Source organism: Dioscorea cayenensis, chromosome 8 (assembly GCF_009730915.1).
Source record: "Dioscorea cayenensis subsp. rotundata cultivar TDr96_F1 chromosome 8, TDr96_F1_v2_PseudoChromosome.rev07_lg8_w22 25.fasta, whole genome shotgun sequence".
NCBI lineage: Eukaryota > Viridiplantae > Streptophyta > Magnoliopsida > Dioscoreales > Dioscoreaceae > Dioscorea > Dioscorea cayenensis.
The window spans coordinates 19,925,254-19,951,643 of record NC_052478.1 but is presented as its reverse complement, the minus strand read 5'-3'; the positions used below and the strand labels follow the sequence as shown (position 1 = coordinate 19,951,643).

Genomic DNA, 26,390 nt, shown 5'->3' with positions numbered 1-26,390 from the left:
AAAGCTAAATACACCATGTGATGAGTAAATAAAGATAGGGAAATCAGATAGACATAGAAAATATTGTGGTAGATACACATATGATAGAAAAGCATTAGGTCCATTTGCAAGGTTTTTTTAAGAACATGGTATTATAATCCAATACACTATGCCAAGCCCATCGGATTAAAATGGTGTAGCAGAAAAAAGAAGCTACACTTTGATGGACATCGTAAAGAGAATGCTTAGCAAGTCAAAGCTTCCTCGATCTATGCAGACTCATATTCTTAAAATAATGGTACTTATTTAAATTGTGTACCAACTAAAACAGTTTCTAAAACTAGATTTAAGTCATTCAAAAGTTCCCAACTGAGTTGCCAACATTTACACATTTGCAGTTGTCCAACTAAGATAAACATATATAATCTACATGAAAGAAAGTTAGGCCCAAGGATTATTAGTGGGTGTTTTATTAGTTATGCTAAAAATTCCAAAGGTTATAGATTTTATTGTCCATCATATAGCACCAGAATCATAGAATCAAGAAATGCAAATTTTTTTAGAGTAATGTGATTAGTAGGAGTGATCAACCTCTAGATTCAAGTCTTAAAAAAGATTATCACTTTGAACTATAATCGAAGATTGATTGTTTCGAATAAAGACCATCAATATTTGGAAAACATTGAACATATCATCATTGAACAATCAAGTCTTTTAATCCAACTGATCAAATTGAGCAATATCTACTAGAAGTTATTAAGCAACAACCTCATCAAGAAAATGGTAATGTCATATTAAGAAGATCAACTAGAATTAATAAACCAACAATACTTGGTGATTATGTTGTCTTTTTACAAGAATTTTTCTATGATTTTTGAGTCATAGATTACCCTCAATGCTATAAATTGTAGTAATTCTAAGTTGTAGTAAGATTCTATGAAAGATAAGATGGATTCAATGGCATATAATAATGTTTCAGATCTAGTTAAATTGCCTGAGAGTAATTAGTTGTAAATGGGTCTATAAAAACAAGAAAGGCTCATTATGCATTATTAGGCATCACAATTATAGTCTAATTGCTATAGGATTTACTCAGAAATAATGCATCAACTATAATGAAAACTTTTTTTTTCTAGTTTCTAAAAAGGAATCATTTCTTAATATTATGGCATTGGTGTTCATTTTAACTTCGAATTACATCCGATGGATGTGAAAATGACATTAATAATTGAAGATCCAGAGATGTGTATGAAATAACCTTAAGGGCTCTTCTTTAGTGAAGGTGAAAACCTAGTTTACAAACTTAAGAAATCCATATATGGACTTAAATGAGCATCCCGTTAATGTTATTTGAAGTTTCATGATATTATCTACATTCAGTTTTGTTGAGAATATTAAGAATGAATGTATATACTATAAGGATAGTGGGAGTAAATTTTGTTTTCTAGTCCTATATGTAGATGAAATTTAACTTGCAACCAATGATAGGGGCTTATTATATGAGGTAAAGCAAATTCCTTCTAGGAATTCTAATATAAAGGATATGCTTAGGACATCTTAAATCATTGGCGTAAAAATACATAGAGACAAATCTCAATATGTTTTGGGTCTTAGGAATCCTATATTAATATAGTTTTTGAGCAATTTTCATGGAAAATTGTTCACACAGCGTTGAGCCAATAGTGAAGTTGACAAGTTTAGTTTAGATGAATGTCCTAGAAATAACTTCGATAGAGAACAAATGAAAAACATGCCATATACCTCATGTATGTTGAGGCTTACACAATACCAGACATTGCATATGCAATGTCGATGTTGGAAAGGTATCAAAGTAATCTAAATCTTTATCATTGGAAATCTATAATGAAAGTCATGAGGTATGAAGGATTATGTACTTATGTGGAGATGATCATGACTTGAATTTGTTGAATATGAGAATTTAGATTACAAGGTTGTCTTGATTCTTGAAAATCAACATCCAATTACGTTTTTGATATTAGCCAGTAGTGCTATCTATTAGAGAAGTGCAAAACATACTTTGGTTGTCACTTCTACTATGGAAGCCAAGTTAGTTTCATGTTTTGAGGCTAGTTCTCAAGGTATTTGGTTAAAGATTTTCATATTGGAGCATATAATCATAGATTCTATATCTTAGTTATTGAGAATTTATTGTGATAATTACGTTGTTGTGTTTGGCTTAAAATAGCAAGAATAGTAGTCAAAGCAAACATATTGAGATCAAGTATTTGGTGGTAAAGAAGCATGTCAACGCTAATGAAGTAACAATTCAGCAAATTAGCACAAAGTTGATGATTGCAGATTTTTTGATAAAAGGTATATCATTAAAAATGTTTAGAGATCATGTAGAATATATGGGACTTGGTTGTTCTCTATGAACATTTTGTCTTCTTTTTAAGTGCACACGTTAATTTTAAAAATGACAATTATTAAGTTTATCCATATTTATTTATGTATTGAACCCAAATAAGCATATGGCTTATTGATAATAATACAATGCCATATAGAGATTTGTATTGAAGAGAGAGATTACATCATGATATATAGAAGATAATACTCAATTTATAATGACTTATTACCATGATTTATGTAATTTACTTCTTTAATACATACATAAAATTTATAGATTAATGTGTGTGGATATGAAATTACTTATGATAAAATTGAACCAGATGGGAGAATGTTAATTTACATCCTATTTGGATTAACTTTATAATGATACTAATCTAGACACATATTCAAATTAAATGTTGTAGTCTATGACTTTAACATTATAATCATATGTTAATCCTCAATAGCCTTTAAATAACAATTTACTTAAAATTTTAAATTGAGTTAATTCTTTGACAAAAAGTATCAACACCAAAAGTCCCTAATTTATTATTTTTGTGAATATCTAATCCCATCAACAAAGAAAACAATATCAAATTTTTTTTTTTATGTATAAAAACAATAGATGAGAGACATCTACCCTTTAGGTCCCAATACCTTCGCCCACTTTGGGATGAATGGTTAAAAAAAAATTATATATCCCCAATCTTTATTAAAATAAATAAATAAAACTATTACACAAAATCCTACCTCAACTAAAACAGATATGTAAGCTGCATATCATTTAAATTGTATCCATATATACATCTATATTTATATATATATTTGTTTTTAAGATTAACCCTTGAAGTTAAAAAAAATAATAATAATAAATAATAATAAAAGAGAATATAACAGAAAACTGCAGTACTGTGTATACACATATAGCTTTACAAGGGCATGTTAAGGATTTTGAGTATAAATATTCAACGCCTTTGTTATTTTTAAGGGAAATAATTCCTTTTCTTAATTTTTGACAATAAGAATAAAATCACAACCAAAATTGACAACCCCTGCTAATAGACAAACACACATACTTTTAGAAAAAACAAAATATTCCAAATTGTATCATTTCTCCTTGCATTTCTCCTTGCATTCCTTGACCAGTTAAATACTGCAAATTCTCATGATTCTTGCAGCCAGCAACAATTACACAACCACAACTTAACAACAAAGGTTCAACGATAATTTTAAGTCTTAATTTTCAACAATGACAACAAGATCGCAATACAAAATTGCAAACCGATACAAATGTTCGGGCATGAAACGATCGGAAAAAAAAAACATATTTAGTAAAATTTAGCTAATGGGGAGGGCAGCTTCGATGTCTTGCAGCCTGAGAGTGACTGCTCTTTTGTGAGCCTCGAGCCCTTCTACTTCAGCCATCTTGGCTACATATGGACCTAATGTTCTCAAACCTTCTTCGGTTAAAGATTGTACCGTGATGTACTTCAAGAAAGAGTCTAGTGAAACTCCACTGTACATCCTCGCATAGCCATATGTAGGAAGAACATGGTTTGTTCCACTAGCATAGTCGCCCACACTTTCCGGGCTCCATTGGCCTAAGAACACGGAACCTACAAGACAAACAATAATTTAATTTATGCCATGTTCTAATTTTGGATTAAAGCATCCCTAAAGCGAGCTATCATGGTTTGTTTTAACCTTTAAAATAAAACAATATGAACACGAACTAATTTTGTTCACTGGGTGTCAATAGTGGCTTTAATACTTTTAATACGGGTCTACTAAAAAAGGGTTTTATTAAAAGATTGAACGAACTTTTGACAAACACCAATATGAGTTCAAATTATGTTACCTGCATTCTCGATGAGACTTTCCCACCTCTCTGCTTCCTTGACGTTGATTATCAGATGCTCGGGAGCATACAAGTTTGAGAAAAGATAGCCTGTAAGAAATAGAAACAATTAGGTATATGTTAGCAATAAATAATTACATAAGACTCCTAGAAGCATATGTTAATCTATATGCTGTGGAAGAAGAAAAAATATTGAGCTAGTGGCCGACCTCAAACATATCTTGGGCAAATACTATGAAACTGTGGCTAAGTGCTTTGGAAGCATACTCTCCTCTTGGAAGACTTGCACATTGCTTGCTAATTTCAGACTCGATAGCACTGAGATCCACACCGTCTCCAGCAATAACAAGAACTACCTGACTATCGGGGCCATGTTCTGCCTGATAAAGCCATTAAAAGACCATTAACAAAGAAATGTATACAGGGCAGCAACTTTCAGAACAATCAGGCCAAGCTTGAAGCTTATGAGGTTCAATGTAATGCAACATGAATGGCATGACATACCAGACTAAGTAAGCTTTCAACTTATCACCATAAAGTTTTCAACAAATGAATCAGTTTGCGACATTCATAATTTTTGCAACCTCCCAGACTAGCAATTTTGAGATAGTTTACAGTTTTTAGAGTACTTTAGTAAATTTTACAAACTGACCATGTGGAGATGTATAGGATGGCAGTTAATTATTTTACAAGCCTTAACTATCCGATGCTTGAGGAATCATAACATTAACTGGAACTACAAGAAATCAAAACCTGAGAGAGTAGATCTGCAGCAATATGAGCAGGTTTGGCATATTTGTCAGCAATGACTAGAACTTCTGATGGGCCCGCAGGCATGTCAATAGAAACCATGGCTTCACTGTTCTGCAAAAATGATATATATATATATATATATATATATGAGAATGAATTGATCAACAAGAGGTAAAAACTTGAAATGCAAAAAATTTCACCAGAAACAAAGCATTTAATATGACAGTTTATCATGGAAAGCCAAAGCATTACGAACAAGCAACAGTTCCTAACTTTGCGAGCCCACCCATGGAAGTTGAAACACAGAATACATTGGAAAAAAGCAATAGTAATGCCATGCCCCTTAAGCAAATGCTCCATACCCTAATGGTGAATTGACTCTGGACTACAACCACAAATGCTGCATGTCCTATTAAATTCACCCGTCGCACTTGTACCAACAAAAAGAAAAGTTGAAGGAGGTCTGCTTAAATGGTTGACATATTTGATAATATTTGCAAGTCAAATTGTAGCTTATTTACAGCTTACAGAGTATAATACTCAAAAGCAGACATAAGAGAAAGCCTTTTTAATAAAGAAAGATAGTTGATAAGAAAGACAGTTGAAAACATACTTGTAGAATCATTTTTGCTGCTGTAACATATTGATTTCCTGGCCCAAAAATTTTTTCCACCTGCAATTCACATGAGAGCTCTTTGAAATTAGAAATGGTAAGAAAATAATTTACAAACATAGCACTTGACTTGAAAGATAGTAATCATTTGGAAGAAATTACTTAGTTAATGTCTAAATCCAAATCTTTGAAAGCAAGGGAAAGAGAAAGAATCCAGTTGTAATGAACTAACCAGTTTGACCTCGAGAACTTAATTAAAAGAATGAAATATTCATGTGTCGTAAGTTAAACATAAAACATAGTGCAGATTATAGGCATAAGAGAGAAGGGCAGAGACACGAGCGCAATGACAAATTGGTGTCATGCCCTAAAACAAAAATCCCTACCTCTAGAGGCATGTATTGTTAAACAGAAAACATATACTAATCTTTAACAAGGATGAGATCCAAAGAAAAGCGGCATAAGATTATAATAACAGGTTGCCATAAAACAATTACAAAAGCTATGTTTGTCTTCCTAACTTCATCACTTGCAAGAAGAAACTTCATTTGTATATGGATGAATGGTGATGAGTGAAAATCACATTAAAATGATCCTAAATACACTACAATGCAAATTTATCAATCACAAAAACTATGCTAAATGATATATGTAGGATAACTGCAATCAATGCCTCGAGCATTTAAAAGGTTAAAACAATTGCCACACTTTAGCAACCCTTTCCTGACCCAGTAATTAAGGGTACATCTGAACTTATTTTTATATATAGAGCGGTAGTGTGCATGGGCGAGTAAATTTTTCCGGTGAATACCTAAGTTTGGCCTTATATCAATTTGAACACTAACTTTCAATTTATATCAAAATGAACACCAAGTTTTAATTTCATTTCTCCGGCGGGGTAATTGGGGGTTTCTGGTGGACTTTTGGTGATGTGGACGCCGAAAAGCTTGTGTGGATGCCCTGGGTCCACGTCACCGACTCACCAACTCAGCCATTAAACCAATGTGACTTTTTTGGATCCACGTAGGATGTACAATAGCTGACTGTACATCCTATGTGGACAAAAAAACACCACATTGGTTAAGTAGCTGAGCTGGCAAGTCGGTGACATAGACCCAGGGCATCCACGCAAGCTTTCCGGAGTCCACATCACCAAAAATCCACCAGAAATCCCTAATTACCCCGCCGGAGAAATGAAATTAAACTTGGTACTCATTTTGATACAAATTGAGAGTTAGTGTTCAAACTGATATAAGGGCAAACTTAGGTACTCACTGGAAAAATTTACCCGTGCATGGGCATGTGTGTGCGTCTGTGGGTGGAGAGAGAGAAAGAGAGAGAGAGATGGAATTTATAAGTCACAAAACAACTATTATTGTAAACCTTTACCTTAGGACAAGATGCAGTTCCCCAAGCCATGGCTGCAATTGCCTGAAAATAAAATTATAAAAGATCTGATTACATAAATAAGTCATGAAAACCTTATAGTGACAGTGATAAATATCAAGATGCTCTACCTGAGCTCCACCAGCTTTTAGAATATGTGTGACACCAGATTTCTTAGCGCAATAAAGTACCTCCTGAAATAAAGTAATAATCATCTGTATGTGTATTAGAAAGAAGTAATAAAGCATTATAAGGAGATACCTTGCAAATACTACCATCACGACCAGGGGGAGTGGCAAGCACAATTGTTTTGCAGCCAGCAATCTGTGCAGGCTGGTAAAGATAAAAATCCAATGTCAATAAAAGCCACATCCTTGAATAATGCGGACAAGATGGAATATAACTCAATTTGAAAAAAAGGAGCTTACCACCGAAAGCATCAAAGCAGTTGAAGGCAAGACAGCAGTCCCCCCAGGAACATAAAGGCCCACTGAAGTAATGCACCTTGCTATTCTTTTGCATCTGACGCCCTATCAAGTCTCATCAAATAAGAAGATATTATTGACAAATAAACAAGAATTGGTGAGAAAATATAGTCAGTTGCTTACTCTCATATTCTCAGTAGTCCTCTCAGGAACCTTTTGGGCATCATGGAAAGCATATATATTGGAATAGGCTACATCGAATGCTTCCCTGACAACAGGATCAAGCTGCATTCACACAAAAATTGTCACAACTTGAACAGGCATGGAAAAGCTGAATACTCTACTATATACTGCAAGACATTAACATCAGTCATAGTACCGTTTGTCAAGCAATCGTGTTTTTTGATTACTGAACCATAACCAAAACATGAACATAAGCTTAGAAAAGGACTTAAATATCTTGTGAAAACAATACTGCAAGGACAGCAGATTCAACAAAGATACTAATCTGAAATTAAAGACCTCACCAGTTGAACAATTGTCTTTTGATACATTACAAAATCCTGTAACCTTAGATGTTAATACTTAGATGCTAATAGTCCATTGAAGGCAAATGCATTGAAGGCAAATGCATTGAAGGCAAATGCTGCTGAAGATGGATGCAATCATATTAAACCAAACCCCATATACAGTCATTTAACTCTAAGAATGAGCTACATAAACCAATTTCTACATTGCCATTACTTGCATGCCCCAAAATCTTATTACTAGCCAGAGGCCTCTCATGTTAATCACAACTAAGTTTAACTATTGAGCTATTTCATTACTTTGCCTGCATTACATGGCTCACAAAACATGACAAACTAAGCAGAAGGGATATGATCATTCAGCAACACAATGCTCCTTAGTGAGGGGATACTAAGAAATAATGCTAAATCCTAAAGCTGTATATGATTTTCTTTTTCCTTCTCAATATATTCAATTTTTTAATCTTTGGAAATTACTGTAAATCTGATATTCTTTTTCATTTAACAAAATTCGCATATAATATCAGTATGATGTTCCATTTTAAAACTTCGTTTGAGAAGTAAACTAGCCCAAATAGCACCCACTTTTGTTCAATACATGCATATGCACAAGCTGAGAATGGTGTAAATTGCATCTTAGCCTTTTACATAAGTAAAAGTGAACACATCGAAACCATATTGTACTAATACAAATTACAATTTAGTAGAGTAAAAACATAAAATCCTGAAAGCATTCTTACTTGCAGCTAAAGCACAAGATGTAACTGGAAATGTCTCCTCCTCAAAGTAATCAAAGGAAAACATAGAAGAACAAAAACTAAAAGCTCAGCAACAGTAGACACAAAGGATGTAAATGAGAAAATTGATGTAAATTTTTGATAAGGAGAGCTTAACAAAGAAGAAAAATGTTAGGAAAAACATTCATACATTCATTCAAGTTCAGATATGCATATATATCACAGAACACAAGATGATAGGTCAACACTAAACCCAAGACATCACACTTTTTCAAAAAGCAGATTCCACAAAACAGTAAGCTTTAGTCCACTACAGCTAATTCATCTTTTTGTTAGAGAAATTTCAGACTCTAACACTCCTCCTTGAAATTTCTCATTGAGATTCCCATCATTGATCTCAGTTTTTCAAACTTATCCTTTTCCAAAGCTTTGGTCATAATGTCTGCAAGTTGTTCATTAGTGCTGCAATACTTTAGCTCAATTTCTTCAAGTCTTTCAGCTTCTCTAATAGCATGAAACTTGACTTTTATATGCTTTGTTCTTCCATGATTAACTGGGTTCTTGGACATTGCAATGGCTGATTTGTTATCCACCCAAATTGTTGTAGCTTGATTCTGAACTTGTCCCAAATCAGATAAGATTTTTCTAAGCCAAATTGCTTGATTTGTTGCTCCAGCTGCTGAAATATATTCTGCTTCTGCTGAGGATTGAGCTACAACTTCTTGTTTCTTTGAATTCCAGCAAAAAACACCACTGCCAAAAGAAAAAACATAGCCTGATGTACTCTTTGAATCATCAACACTGCCTGCCCAATCACTGTCTGCAAAACCAATAAGATCATGACTTTCCCTTTTTGAGAAAAGAACACCATAATCAGTAGAGCCTCTAATATATCTCAATACTCTCTTTGCTGCACAAAGATGAGCCTTGCTGGGAGAATGCATAAATCTAGAAAGCAAGCTAGTAGCATACATAATGTCAGGTCTTGTTGTAGACAAATATAAGAGACTTCCAATAATGCTTCTATAATTTGAAGCATCAACCTTGCTTTCCCCATCATCAATGGAAAATTTTGCATTAACTGTCAAAGGAGTAGCAACTGATTTTGCTTTCTCCATATGAAATTTTTTTAGCACTTGCCAAGCATACTTCCGTTGACAGATAAAAATACCATCCCGCAATTGATGAATCTCCATCCCAAGGAAATACCTCATTTCACCAAGGTCTGACATTTCAAACTCCTTTTCCATAACTTGTTTGAAATCCAAAATCATGGCTGAATTTCCACCAGTAATTAGCAAATCATCAACATATAAGGAGAGTACAAGCTGAATTTTATGACCTTCAGTTTTTTTAACATAAAGAGTGGCCTCATTTTTGCTCCTTTGAAACCCATTCTGCTGCAAATAAGTATCAATTTTGCTGTACCAAGCTCTTGGAGCTTGTTTAAGGCCATAAAGAGCTTTGATAAGCTTATATACCTTGGCTTCACTACCAACAACTTCAAAAACCTTGAGTCTGTTCAACAAAAAAATTTCTTCATTTAGCATGCCATTGAGAAAAAGCAGATTTAACATCAAGATGAAAAAAATTTTTCCATCCAAACTTAGTAGCAAAGAGCAACCAACATTCTGATTGTATCATGCCTTGCCACAGGAGCAAAAAGTGTCACGTATAATCTATGCCTTGTTGTTGTGAATAACCCTTAGCCACAAGTCTTGCTTTTCAACTTGTTTATAAAAACCATCTGGATTCATTTTGGTTCTATAAACCCACTTGACACCAATGACTTTCTGATTTTGAGGTCTATCAACAAGTTTCCAAGTTGAATTTTTGTTAATCATATGCATCTCCTCCTCCATTGCTTTGCCTCTCAACCATCATCAAGCTTGCATCCGCATAGTTTGTTGGTTCAAGCTTTACAAAATTGCATCTGTCATAAATTTCTGCAAGTGTTCTTTTGCCTCTTATAGGAGTTTCATCATCATCACTTGAACCACCATCATCTTGTTCTTGAGGTAAAGTAATATTATCAACCTGATTGGAAAATTCAGCTTCACCTTTTTTCCAATTCCATTTTGCAGCTTCATCAACCTTCACATCTCTGCTTACTTGAACCTTGTTAGTCTTCAAATTCAGAACTCTATAGCCTTTCGTGATGCTACTGTAGCCAAGAAATATACCAACAATAGCTTTTGCATCCAATTTATCCCTTTGCACATCAGGAACATGAGCATAGCAAACACTCCCAAAAATTTTCAAGTGATCAACAGAAGGCTTGAAACCATGCCATAATTCATGAGGAATACTGCCTTTTAAAGATTTTGTTGGCAAAAGATTTAATAGATATACTGAGGTATTGACAGCCTCAGCCCAAAACTTTTTTGGCAAGGATTTTTCATACAAAAGGCACCTAGACATCTCCATGATAGTTCTATTTTTCCCTCTCACTCACTCCATTTTGTTGAGGAGTGTAAGGACAGATCGATTGATGTTGAATGCCATGCTTGTCACGAGAACATTTTTGAATTTAGAAGAGATATATTCACCTCCATTATCGGTTCGAGGCATCTTGATGCTATGACCAGTTTGCTTTTCCACAAGAGCTTTAAAACATGTAAAATTGGCTCAAAACTGAGATTTTTGTTTGAGAAAATAAACCCAACACATTCTTGAGTAATCATCTATAAAAAAATCAAGAAATATTTGCTGCCATTTAAAGGATTCAACACTCATTGGTCCACACACACATCGAGTGGATGAGGCTGCAGTTTTTTACGTGGCCCTCAATTCTTGTCTCCAAATGGCAACCTTGTATTCTTGCCCATTTGACATATTTCACACACAAGAACAGCATCATTTATAGCAAGCAAATCAGCAACAAGGTTCTTTTCATGCATTTGCTTTAAAGTGGAGTAGCTAGAATGGCCAAATCTTTTATGCCACAAGCATGAATCATCAACTGAACTAGCATATGCATGCACAGAGGTCTGTTTCCAATCTATTGGAAAACTCTTGTTTTTCATGGCAACAGTCATTAAATGCTGACCAGTTGGATCATGAATAATGCAGGACATTTTGTTAAAATGCAAGGAAAAACCTTTCTCTAGCATTTGACCCACACTTAGAAGATTTTGACTTATCTCAGGTACATAAAGCACATCATAAATGAGCTTGATACCTGATGGTGTGCTAATGGCTGCTGTACCTTTTCCCTTCACATTGAGGTACTCTCCATTGCCCACTTTCACTTTTGAGGTAAAGGTTGTGTCTAAATGCTTGAAAACTTCAACATCAAATGTCATATGGCTTGTGCAGCCACTATCAACAAGCCAAAAGTTGTTGGTGTTACCAGATGCTTGACAAGTTACAACAAACAACTTCTCTTCTGCTTCAGATTCATTTTCTGCCAGCTGAGCTTGTTGTCTTTGCTGATTTCCTTTGCTTTTACAAACTTTTTCAACATGTCCAAGCTGATTACAGGCTCTACATTTCACATTTGGCCTCCACCAACAATAATTTTCAGAGTGATTTTCTTTTTTACAATGAGGACATGGAGGGAACTTGCCCTTTTGTCCACTTTTGCTTCCTTGTCCCTCATTCTTCTCCTTGTCTTTCTTCTCACCAAGGTACTTCTTCTCACCAAAGTGCTTCTTCTCACTGAAGTGCTTCTTCTCACCACCTTGAGGAACCTTCCCCTTTTGCTTTGCAAGAAAAGCCCCTTCATTACTAGTTTCTTGTCTCATTAATCTTCTCTGCTCTTGAGCTTGAAAAGCATGAACAAGCTCAGCCAAAGAAATCTTGGTTAAATCTTTTGAGTCTTCAAGTGAAGAAATTTTAGACTCAAATCTCTCTGGCAAGCTCACTAAAACTTTTTCTACCACCCTTTCATCGGTCAAGTCTTCACCAAGAAGTTGATTTTTGTTAACAACTTCCATCAACCTGTCTGCAAACTCCTTTATGGATTCATTGTCTTTCATATTCAACACTTGAAATTGCCTCTTTAAATTTAGAATCTGCATTTTCTTGGTTCTATCACTACCCGCATACATCTCCTTGAGCTTGTCCCAAGCTTCTTTTGGTGTTCACAATCCATGATTCTTAAAAATTGTTTCAAAACAGCACCATGAATGACAGACAAAAGCTCTTGGAGCTTTAGTCTTTTCTTCTTCATGAGCCCGGATCTGATTGAGTGTTGGGTTGTCTCCAAGAGGTGGTACTTCCTTCTCAGCTTCAACCCTGCCATAGACCAAGACCTCTCAAATAAGCCTTCATTTTAACAGCCCGAGACTTGATAATTTTCACCACTTAAAGCGGAGGTGAAAGGTTTAGTATCTTTGTTGGAAGCCATAGGGATTTAAAGGTATGATTTTTTTGAGGTATTTGTAGAGGAAGCCCTTGCTGATTTTTGTTTTTTAATCACAGTCCACATAAGATCTATGAGAGCTCACGATGCCATGATGTAAATTTTTGATAAGGGAGAGCTTAACAAAGAAGAAAAAAATGTTAGGAAAAAAACATTCATACATTCATTCAAGTTCGGATATGCATATATATCACGAACACAAGATGATAGGTCAACACTAAACCCAAGACATCACACTTTTTCAAAAAGCAGATTCCACAAAACAGTAAGCTTTAGTCCACTACAGCTAATTCATCTTTTTGTTAGAGAAATTTCAGACTCTAACAAAAATCATGCTTATAAGAGATGCAAAGTTTAAGAAGATTAATCAGTTGATAAAATAACATTTACATTTATGAGATTAAATAAAAAAAAATTCATCTAAAGCCTACTAAGTACAAACAAAAAAGCATGCCAACAGCCAACATGCTCACCTCTGGATCTGGAAGGTCAGAAACAAGTTTAACAATGTTCTCCAAATCAACTTTGTCAAACCTTCGTGTGTAACTGAGAGATGAAAAGAGAAGCACTAAAAAATCATTTATGGCATGCCATACAGGTTAATAAGGCAGTGAATGGAAGCAAGGTGAAGAATACGAACTCTATAACTGCAGCATCACCTTTGCAGTGCACATCATCCACTATTGGCTTCACCTAATGCAGAAAACATATGCACTTCTATTAGAAAGAAAATCTCAATTAAGAGAATTTAATGAGAAGTTAACTCAAAGTATCATACTCACTGTGCTAAAAATGGACGAGAAATCAATGCGAGGACGGCCCTTAAGGCCATGAACCTCAGCATGGCTAAGCTCTGAGAGCCGATAAGATTTCATAGCACTCCTAGCAACCTGAGTTTTGAAAACTGTAACAGCATCATCTTAACAATTTGCATATAATTCATTTTTAGATGCACTTTAATGAATGTGCTTTACTAAAAAAACAAAGGAAATGGTCAACAATGAAATCAGACAGATGTTTCTCACTCAAGAAGACCCTTGAGGTATTAACAATCACAGTAAAACATAATATACAGAGGTTGAGCTGATTAAGGCTCAATTTTTGCCTGTCCAACATTAAGGTGTCCAAAAAATAAGTGATAAGAACATAATTTACCAGTCAATGGACGAGTTGAACGATATTTCAGACAACCGTTGTAGCCAGATAATTGAGAACTCCAGAAAACTCCTGAATTGATAACTTTATTAGTCCCTACAAGATACACAAATCCAGTTTCCATCTATTACTTCCAATCCTGCACCTGGATGCAGCAAAAAATAAAGAAACATACATATAGAAATCAAATAACTCATATAAAACAAATACAAAATTTTTAATTAATCTCAAATTTTGCTTCATTTATACAAAAATGTGTCATTTGGAGCAAACAACAGCATGTGAAAGCATAGTGAACTACATATTCTTAACCAAGAAAAAAGATGGTTTCTCCAAATAGTAATATAACTAATTGAATATATATATATATATAGTTTCCAAATTAAGAACATCATTTGACACTTGACTACCACACACAAAGAAACTAAATCATGATTCATGAACAATTGCCTTGTTATTTGGCCTACAGCAAAGATATAAATGAATAAGAAGGGGTAAGAAAGAGTGCAAGAAATGGTCGCCAAGAGGAAAAAATGGTGAAATGGACTATAAAATAAGAGCTGAACTATTCATTCACAACTTCTCTCATGCTTATATTCTTACTTAATCTTCACCAAACCAGCTTGCTCAAATGGAAGCTCAGTTCAAGCATTTCATCAAACAACTTCTAGGTGCCATTTCTTAGAGCCAGCTCAATTAGAGCATCTCGTCAAACACCTCCCAGGAACCATTCTACAGGATGCAATCGCCCAACACCAGAGGGAACTGAACACTCCGAGAAACACAAAACTTCACCTTTACTGCTTCTAAGAAGTTCGCATTCCACTCAGACAGAGTTCAATCACCAACAAAAACACCCAGTCATAAATAATCACCAAACAACCCAAATTAACAAGATCATCAATCCCTAGATAAATCATAGAACGATCCATTGTTCAGTTGAAAAGAAAACCCTAAGATTTCTAAAAGGATACATCTTTCTACGATTCATACATCGACAATGATTTACTCCAACTTCCATTTCAAAGATTTCAGCGGGAAGATGAGATTGAAGACAAAGAAGAACACAAGAAACACGCACCTCTGATCCAATTGATGAAGAAAAATAGGGATTCCAAGATGATAATCCCTTCTTACTTCTTGGAATGAAGAGGATAAGAGACCAAACCAAAGAAGAGCAAAGACAGGACAGCGGGGCTGCAGGACGACAGCTCCATTGGCGAGAATTCGTAAGTGCACTGATGTTCGGTTGTGAAAAATGTAGAGAGATAGTGAGGGTGACACAAGCATATACTCCTTCAGGTACTTTTTTACTTGTAATATTTATCTAATTTACACCGATTAAAAAAAATTAATTGAAGTTAATTAATTATCTATATTTTATAAAAAAATTTATTAATTTTTAAAACTACCTTTATTTAAAAAGCCACTAAATGGAGTATATAATTTAATAATTAGTTAATTGTGATTTTTTAAAAATTATACTAGTACATTAAATTAAATAGTAAATTTGGAAAAAAAATTATTTAATGTTGCACAAAATTTCTAAACCAAAAAGTAAAAAAGAACATAAAATAACTCTAAAATATAACAAGTAAAAAGGAACGGAGGGAGTATATAAACAATATCATAAATAGTGCTCAAAATCATGCATTTGCATCCGTAATGGGTGGTTGGGGTGGATTTTAATTTTAGGTGTTGTTTGTTTGCAAGGAGTGGAGTGCGATTGGATTGGGAATGGGTCCAATCCATTGTTTGGTTGATAAGTATAGGAATTAGGGAGGAATCTTTAAGGAATGAGATGAAGGGAGAACCCTGATGGGCATACATCCAATTTTCTCTAGGATTACCCAATCCAGATCTTGAAATGTCCATTTTACCCCTGATTTCAATTGTTTTTCCATCATGTTTTGTCCTTTTCTTTGGTTTGTGAGAGTAACCAGCGCTGAGAGAAAGCCAGACTTCTTCTCTGTCGATCTCCTCGCTCGTCATCCTTCTCCAAGGGCTCCACTTCGATCGATGCTCTCCTGGCGAAGGCGTGCAGAGCTTCTCCATCGCTACTAATCCAATATCCCTGGGGTTACTTTTCTTCCTCTCTCCGATTCCTCCGGTGCAGATAAATCTATGGAATCATTTCAGAAATTTGTTCTTTTTTACTGTTGAAAGTTTGAAAAACAGAAGCAAGATTTTTCTAATCAAATGCATGAAATGTTGATGATGGGAAGCCAGAAAACTAAGTAATTATATTCTACATCTATAAGAACAACAATAACAATTAATATCTAAAACCTATATATATATAGAAAGAGATAGTCTATTAGCCTTGCTATACCCCTAATGTTGGCCTTAGAATGGTGGACTTCTTTAATATATTAATTTGAAGACATGCCAATTTTAATTTGAGAGCTTTGCCAATTGAAGCCCTAGAGCCTTTTTAATTCTAACTAGAAGGAAAGGGATCTTAAAAATCAGAATGGATATGAATAAAAATGCATATCTATTACATAAGTTACAAATTTACAATTAAAAGTAGAATGAAAATTGGCCTCAAAGTTGACTTATATGTGTCAAGGGATATCTCTTGCATGTTGTTGGGTTTACATTTGTGCTTACCTTGGTGGTTATGAAACATCAGTACCTCAATCATCATCCTTGAACTCTCTGTTTGGTGAAGAAAAACACAAAATTATTTGTTTTATACAATAGGAGAGAATATGATGTTTTAAAGCATGGAATACCAAATTATCCTAGGATTATAATGTCTATGTCAAAAAGGTAAAGCATTATAATTCTAATGTAAGTACATAACCCAAGTTTTATTTACTACTCAGAACATTTTAGTCATTTTGCAATCAACAAGTATAATTAGCCTTTTGCTTGATTACTATCATTAATAAAAATGTTGTTCTTAAAGTGTGTTTCTGCCATTACACACAGAATCATCTAATTTTTGCCATTTGCTCCTACAATATTATGAATTGAAACCCATTTTATGTAAGTCCTTTGCATTATCAAATGAGTTCTGTTAAGCACAATATTTGGATGCATAATTTCATACAAAACAAATTGAATAATTTGTCATGATATTGTATTATTTATTGAGTTATTTCGAAGTGACAGGTGAACAAGAAACACTGAAAATCAATCTTTTTAGCTTTTAGTATGTATTGATTATATGTTATATAAGATGAAAATTATGTGGCATAGATGTAGAGAGAGTAGAATGGTTGTGATTCTTGCTTTTGGTTACAGAGTCATTAAATTCTACCGTCCATGCTTCCCTTTTATTTTAGCTACTTTCATGGTTCATGAACAAAGAAACAGTGAAAATCACTCTCCTTTTAGGGTTTGTTGTTAGTTATATTTTAAATTCTCTAGATATATATATATATATATATACATACACGCACTGCATATATGTTTGGAAAAATGAAAGGACACTGATTGGTGCCATAGTTCCTCTCTTTTTTGCAACAGTATATAGTCACTTTTCCTCACTAGTGGTCTTTCTTTCATACCTTCACTTCACTCAATCTATGCATGATTGGTTTGTTTGTTTTTTTTTTCTTCTTTAAATATATGTTGGAGGTTGTAAAAGGGCAAAATGTTTAATTTTTTGAGTGGTTTTCTTGTTGATATTTGAGGGTTTCTGTGTTTTCGTGGTTGGTGGAGGATGTTAAAATTTTTGTGATTGGATTTTTTGAAATATGATTGAAAATGGTATTCTTTAGCATGTTTTGATGCATGTGTATGCCATTAGTCTAATTCATAGAATTTTATGTAATCTATTCTTGTCTTTTTTTAGTATGTGCAAATTTTGTTGGATATTTCAACAGTTGCATCCTCAACAATATGTTTTTGAAATAGAATCACTGCTAAACTTTGTTAAACTTACATGCTTAAACCATATTCGAAAGTTGATAGTGTGCTCAGAAGGATGACCTAGTTTCTGTGCATTCAATTACAACTTAATCATCGTTCAATTTTTTTTTTTTATTAATTTTGACATGTAATCAGTGACTAGTATGAATTAAAAAAATGCAATAAAAGGTGGTGTGATGAGAAAGGGATATTTCCTGGTTGAATATAGAAGTCACTTTATTCAAGACTAGTCATGGGATTATGCCCTTAATTGCTTGAAACTAGTTTCACCTGCATGTCATTAAAATTTGAACTTTTTAAGCCACTTTTATGAAAACCACATTGCCATCTATGTTATTTCTTGTGTATGATGTCTTCTTAGTTCATTTACAGAACAACACCTGGCAGCTTTATAGGCAAGGGACTACTTTGCCTGTCTTCCAACTCCGTAGTTTCTCTGCCAATTTAAGTTAGTTTCTCTTGAGAATTTTAGTCATCAGTTTAGTGACAATATCTTACTAAGTAATGCAGCCTCCATAAAAGGCTAATCTTCAAACCATGTGTTTCTCAAAATTCTTTTAATTTGGTGACCATGTGTTGATAAATAATGTAGCCTCTATGAAAGACCAATGTTAGAACCTTAGATGATTAGCAACCACCTTTTTTAATTATTATTTAATGATTCCCTGCCACACAAATGCACACAAATACGATAGCAATGGCTAACTGAGTTCTTATGCATGCAATTGTTATTTTAGATATGAAAAATATTAAACAACTTCAACAATATGCCGCAATGATTATGTGTTACATCTACGTGCTAAGCCTCATGATCGCCACATGTGCAATCAAGCAACGAAACCATAGAAATAAAATGATTCAACAGGAGATTGTATCAACATCCACACGGCACCTCAGACAACAAGAATACCTTCACCGTGTGGTTTACAAAAGTGATATAAAATGTGTCGACAAGTTGCGTATGGACCGACGATGTTTCCATAATTTGTGTCAGTTACTAACTACTACTGATGGGCTGTGAGGCATTGTAAATGCCGAGGTCCAAGAAATGACGGGAATGTTTCTTAACACTATAGCACACCATATCGAGAATAGGATAATTAAATTTGATTTCGTCCGATCCAGAGAAATGATTAACCGACATTTCCATTATGTATTAAAGTCAGCCATTCTTTACCACGGTGTTCTATTGAGAAAACCAAAACCTGTACTTGAAATCTTTTTCAACTTACCGAACAACAAGAAGATCATTGTTTTCCCCACTTGGAATCAATATTGATATTAAGTTTTCTCACAATGTTTGTTTCATAAGTTGATCAAGACTGATTGATTGATTAAATGTTGTTTGGCTAGGTTATTAGAGGAAACTCATTACAGTAGTTTGGAATGTCATTTCGCTAGATTATTGAATGTTACTAATTTGCTAACTCTACATTTTAGCTTCAATTGTTGTTTGGTCATAGACTAATTATTCTACTTGCTTGATTTACTTGATTGAAGTACGCCTAAAAAAGTTGAAGTAGCGATCAAGGACACAAGCACAAGATTCGACCTTATTTAGCATCTCCATGCAAATTAAATTTTTTAATGATATTGACAATGTCTCCGATTTGCTTCTTTAGTTTGTTTATTTATGCCAAGAAAATTGTTTCAAGACACTACTCTCATTCTTACTTTGAACTTGTTTCTATCTTGCTGACATATTCACATGGTTGTTTCTTTATGCCAAAATAATTACTTTGCCTATGTTCACATGGTTGTTTTATCTTTGTTGTATGTTTGTTTATTCAGGTTCTTGTTCCTTATTTGTTCTTGTGGAACTTTTTTGCACTTTGTAAAATTGGAAAAACAATATATATATATATATATTATGTTTAGAAAAAATGTTGACAACATTGTAAAAAAATAATAATGATAACATATTAAAAATAAAATAATACTGTTAAAAAAACAGTAATAATAAAAACAAAAAAGAATTAAATTAATTTTAAAATAATAAAAATAAAATGATAACATTGTAAAAAAACAACAATAATAATAATGAAGATTAATTGTAAAATTAATTATAAAAAATAAAAAAATTAAAATTATAACAATAATGATAACATATAATAAATAAAATAATATTATTAACTAATATATTTATTTATTTATTTAATATTCATTTAAAAAGGGCACAAAAGACATTATCCACATATTTCTTCTTTTTGCTTTTTCCATTCCCAATAAATTACTCTCCTATACCCTCTACCTAAATAATATTCTTTACATTCCTAATTCATCCTCCCTCCTAATTCATCCCCTTATTTTCATTCATATCTCATTCCTTCCATACTTTCATTCCTTGCAAACAAACAAGACATTATATATATATATATATATATATATATATGAGAGTACTGCTGTGATTGGTTGAATCACTATAATTGGACTGTTCACATCAGGGCCGGAGGGGCCCTCCTCTTTTTTACTGCTTCTATATATATATATATATATTTTAAAAAAAAAAAACCCTCTCTCTTTCCAGAGGGGTTTTTATTTTTATTTTTAAAGAAATATCCAAATTTTTTTTACAAATTAATACTATAATTTAAAACATAATAATTAAAAAAAATATTTACAAAAAAAATTTATTTGATCTCTTGATATTTTATAAATTATTTTATCATAGTACATTTTTTTAAAAAAAATATATGTATTAGTTTTTGGTTTTTTACAAATTAATTTATATAATATATAAAATTATATTTTTAGCAGAGTTTTTATAAAAATTTATTGTATTGTTTGACATTGATTTTTATAAATAAATTATAAATTAGCATATATATAAATTTTAAAAATTTTTGGAAAATTTTATTAATTAATTTTTTTATTTTACAATTCGCCCCCTAGCCCACAATTTTTGGTTCCTGGTCCAGATCAAAAAATTATGCATCCCACTATGCAATTATTGATAATACTATATACTCATTTTTCACTATTTTATAGCACTGTTTAGAATACTATTTCACATCACTATACATGTTTCTTATTACATGTACTGTTTCAAAAGGATGGATCATTTACAACCATTGGATTGAAATCTAACGGCTAAAAGATGGATGTGGTAAAAGATGAATCCTCTGTGTAACACACTAATTAATAAAGTTACTTATTTCACATCTAAATTTGATAAAATATCTAAATTATTTTTAATTTTTTTAAAAAATTTACCGTCTTAAAAAATTCAAAATTATGAAAGGTTGATAAACCACTGGCATAGCATTAGTCTCATTCCATGGCATTAATGTAGAGTTTAAATCCCGTTAGATGTGTTGAATCTTGTGTCACCATCAATTTTCTGCCGGCACGCATGCCAGTATACCACTGAATATACTGCATTTGCCGTATTTATCAAAAAAGAAAAATTAAAATATTTATTTTGACCCTCAGGTTAAAAAAAAAAAAATTATTAGTCCTCAATCTAAGACTCAGAAAAAATATCTAACATTTTGACCACATTAGTTGTTAATTTATACCAGAAATAAGTAAATTTATGTTACTAAACATTAAAATCAATATTGTTTTATTTTAAAGATCAAAACTAACAAGGATCTAAATTTCACCAATATTAATTATTTCAATCTAGAATATAATTATGTATGATGTAATATTTCAAGTTGAGTTAGGGAGTTATGATCATAAATAAAGGAAATATATAATTTGCTGCTTTTATGGGGGGGCTATGAATGTTTTTTTTTTATATTTATATAATACCCTAAAAAATCAATTACCGATTTAAAATACTTTAAAACTCCCCTTGTATTAAAAAATTCAGAATAAAAAAATTATTTATGTATTGATTTTTATTATTATTATTATTATTTTAAATGAGTTATCACATTAACTTTTGAGCATGTTCTTCCCATGTGCTATCCTAATTTAATATAAATATATTAATAATAATTATAAGAGGAATTGCTCAAAAGCTCCAAACAACTTTACATTGAGCAAAAATGACCTTTAATTTTTTCAAATTCTTTGAAAATTCCTCCTTTTTTTTAAAATTACTTTTAAGTCCAATAGGAAGATAACCTCGGTTTTACTACTCTTGCATCACTTTCAATTTTTAGTTATGCAGTTTTGGTACTTCGGATTTACTATTCTTACATCATCTTCAATTTTTAGTTTTGCTCTTTGGCTTTTTGTGTATCCGCTTATATTTGACGAATCTATTCAAATTTGTGTGAATAAAATTTGAACTTCCAGAGATGACTGGAGGATGAAATGAAACTGATTGTAGAAAAGAGGGACTGTAGAGGATAATATTTTGCCAGAAAAATTTATTGGACTAAACAAAAAGTTCTAAGGACTAATAAATAATTTTCCAAAAAAGAATGAACTGCTTATTAGTTTTGGATAATTTTTAATTATTAAATTTCTCTTTTTTGTCAATTTACTTTTGGTCCCGTTTGCTATAGAGTACTGTTTATCTATTGTTTCTCAATGAGATATTTTTCACAATGTTATTCAAGTAGACTTTTAGTGGGTCTTCTGTGAGAGTAGTCGTGTTTCTCGGTCAAAAATTTTATTATCACCCTTGTTTTTTTTACAGCGCATCAGGTTGGATAGATATTTATAAATTATTTTAAATTAAAAACTTTATAGTTTTCGAAAATTTCAAGTATCATTTTGATTTGTTTGGATGTGTTTTTTTAAAGTATTCCAAAGTTTGTAGTTTCTAACACAACCCCAAAAATAGTTATTTTAATAAACTGAGAAAAAGATATAAACCAATTATGCAATTTGTTTTTATTTATTTTTTAAGAAATAACTAATAAGACACCTAAGAAGAAGTCTCAAGTCAATATTCCCATCATGTCCCCCAATTGGAAAACAATAAAATGAGCTTCATGAAAGCAAATATAACATCCTACATTCTCATGACAAGAATTTTTGGTCTTATTGAATGTCATTGATTTGAAAATATTTATTACCTAATTAAATTTAATTATTTAATATTTTTGAAACATAAAGTTTCGATTTATATAGAAAACCTCAAAAATTCCATTTATATATATATATATATATATATATATATATATATATATATATATATATATCAACATTTATTATTTAACTTTTGATTTATATTCAAACTAGAAAAATATGATGAGTGTAGGTAATAAGTATTTTTAGGGGCAAAACCATCAATTCCAATTTATTTTTTATGCACTTCTTCTTCTTTGACACTATTATGTTCAGAGCATTTTAAATCTAAACAATGAAAATTTTGTAAACCAAATTTTACATAACGGGTTGTATTACTTCAATTTTTCAATTCTTTCTTTCAAATTTACTTCCTAAACCCAATAAGTTAGAATTATTTTTTTTAAATGGAAATAAAATGTGAGATACCACACTTTACCATTTCAGGACTTTTTGTTTTCTTGCACATAATTATGTGGCAGTTAGTTTGGCCCAATTTGCATATTAACATTTTTCTTATAATGCATAATGGGACTAAAATAAAAGTTTTCATAATTTTAAGGACTAATATATATATATATATATATATATATATATATATATATATATATATATATATATATATATCTTATTGGATTTATATTTATTTTTTAAAATAAAAGAGTGTCCGACATCACATTTTACCATTTTAGTAATTTTTTTTTGTTATTTTTGAGAAAACACAAATATGGGGCAGATAATTCTGCACAATTTACATGTTTAGACAACCACTAGTTAGTCTAAAGAAAGCCACAAAAATAACTAATGAGTGATGCAAAATCGAATCTTTTGTGTCGTAATATTATGCAAACATACTATAGAGATACTATAGAAATACTATATCAATATTGTTCATCTACTATTCACAGGAGTCTTCTGTGAGAAGAACAGTATTCTCCACATCTCCAGGATTATAAGATAGGAAATTTATCATTGTGAGATTGTGATCATTGAGATATCATTTTAGATGGATGTGACATATCCTAATTGCCTCGCGTGTTTGCTTGTTCCACATAATAAATCTTTAGGGGGTCATTAAGCCACAATAATTGATGCATGCAGCATCATCATATCTATATGTTCTTTTGAAACCTCTTTGAGTAGCGACACTTCTCGCCTTTGTTAAAATAAAAAATAAAAAAATTGCATGTTAACATTTTTTTTAATAATATATGAGCTCAGATCTAGATCTCGCTAAGGTGAAGGAAAGAATTGGTTAAAGGAGAAAACTTGGATTTTTGGAATATAAAAATAAGGATTTAAATTATATAGAGCTGAGTTTACCTTTTGTTTCTATGCTTTGTCAGTTTAAAACCCTTTTCTTAACAGTTTGGTATGGAAAAATAACTATTTTGCTTTGAAGATATGAAAATTACTAAAATAACCCTTTGATTAGGTCTAACAAAAAGGCCGGAAATTACAATTTAAATATTAACCTTTGTTTAATAATACATCATGTAACATGAAAGTTGTTATTAATTTAAGGATTAAAATAAATAATTTTATAAATTAGTATATATTAATAGATTGGAAAAAAGTCAATGAAAAAAAGGCAATTACTTTTTAATGGGAAATAATAACCATGAAACATCTTAGAAAGGACAATAAAGAGAGAAAAAAGAATAAATTTTTCATCGTGCCGACAAATTAGAAAACAATTTTTTATATAACCTTATTTCTTTTCTTCTTTTAATTAATGATTAAATTAAACATCAAATCTTGAAAAGTAGATGTCTTAATTAGGTTCTTTGTATGGGCCCCTATGACAAATTAGGATGAACTTTCAATGAACATAGAATTAAGATGGTCTAATCATTCACTTTTTCATTATTTCATGGACTTAGTTGTCATTCTGTTATTGTTTTTATATTATTGTAAAAAAATGTTTTAGAAAAAATAATAGAATAAACCTTTTTAAGGAGAAAATAATTAATAATTAATAATTAATAATTAAAAACAAATCACAGATGAAGTCATTCATAATCTATTATTTTAGTAAAATAATAAATATTGTTTAAAAATAAAAACTTTGAATAAATTTACATACCTAAAAATGACATTTAGTCTATTGGCATCAGTCCGCGCAAGTTATTTGTATCTCTTTGAAGAGGTGAGTTTAAACCTTAGTCTATGCAAGTTAAGAACATAAGTGTTATTAAATTTATAATTTAGTTCTATAAATGTACTTACTCCTGACATGACACGTAATTTATCTATATTCGTAATAAAAAAATATTACATATCTATTAATGCTTTAATAATAATAATAATAATAATAATAATAATAATAATAATAAATCAAAAAGAGATGAGCCAAAGGCCTAAATAAATTATGTTTCAAAGTGGCAAAATGCATGTGCCCCACCAACCGTTCATACATTTATATATATATATATAATATTATTACATTATTTATATATTAATATATATATTTCCAATGGGAGGATAAAGACAAATTTGAGCTCATTATATTTATACCTTATATTATTGTGAAATCTGCATATATACCCCTATAACACTTGATTTTGCATTTATGCCCCATTTTGTTATATTTGCCAATGGAGTTAAAATTAAACCATGCATTTATTTTTAAAATGAATGAAATCATTTGAAAAGAATTTCAGTTTATTTCTGAAATATAATATGTGTTATATGTGTAACATGATTTGTTATGAGGTCAAATATTTATTTAATTTTTGACAAAAGGGACAAACATCAAATCAAAAGACATACAAGTATAAAAATGCACCGGTTACGGTGATTTGAATGACCATCTAAAGATAAATCTTCTTACCATGCAACCCTAAAGAGGAGGATGAGAAGTATTTATCACACAAAACTTCAACATGGGATCTAATGCAATGCAAGTTGAGAGACTCAAATTTGAGATCTCTCAATCACAGTACACGATAGTTACCGCTAGGCTAACCCACAGTTGCTGAGGTCAAATATTTAATCATGCACTTTTGTATGAGTATGTGTATATATATATATCAATGATTTACATTTAAAATTAAAATTTTAAAAATAAAATATATATTAATGTTAAATATTCATATACCTACAAAATATATAATTGTATATCTTTAAAAAAAATTCATATTCTCGCATATGTGACATGAATTTATTTTTTGAAAAATACCATTTTCACATTACTCCATTTTTGTTGTGTTATATTTTGGCAATGAGATTGGAGTGAAATGATGAAGACTAAACAATAATTTTTAAAAATAGTTTTTTTGAATATTATTATTTTTTGAAGTATTTATGCAAATATGTTTTAATAGGATATCTATATATATATATATATATATATATAGGAAAATGAATTATAACTCTCTAGAAGTTTCAAA

The 26,390-nt window shown here is 31.6% G+C and overlaps 1 protein-coding gene across 1 annotated transcript; it reads right to left on the bottom strand.

Moving 5' to 3' along the window:
- Positions 1-3,421: 3,421 nt before the first annotated feature.
- Positions 3,422-15,419, bottom strand: LOC120267711 (histidinol dehydrogenase, chloroplastic-like). Its single transcript, XM_039275391.1, has 15 exons — positions 15,230-15,419; positions 14,149-14,293; positions 13,776-13,897; positions 13,634-13,686; positions 13,467-13,539; positions 7,547-7,648; positions 7,367-7,468; positions 7,200-7,271; positions 7,070-7,132; positions 6,942-6,983; positions 5,553-5,612; positions 4,940-5,050; positions 4,392-4,566; positions 4,187-4,276; positions 3,422-3,944 (listed from the first exon to the last, which is right to left on the bottom strand). Exons 2-15 carry the CDS (start codon positions 14,270-14,272, stop codon positions 3,667-3,669), a joined length of 1,467 nt encoding a protein of 488 aa, XP_039131325.1. The 5' UTR covers positions 14,273-14,293; positions 15,230-15,419; the 3' UTR covers positions 3,422-3,666.
- Positions 15,420-26,390: the final 10,971 nt, after the last annotated feature.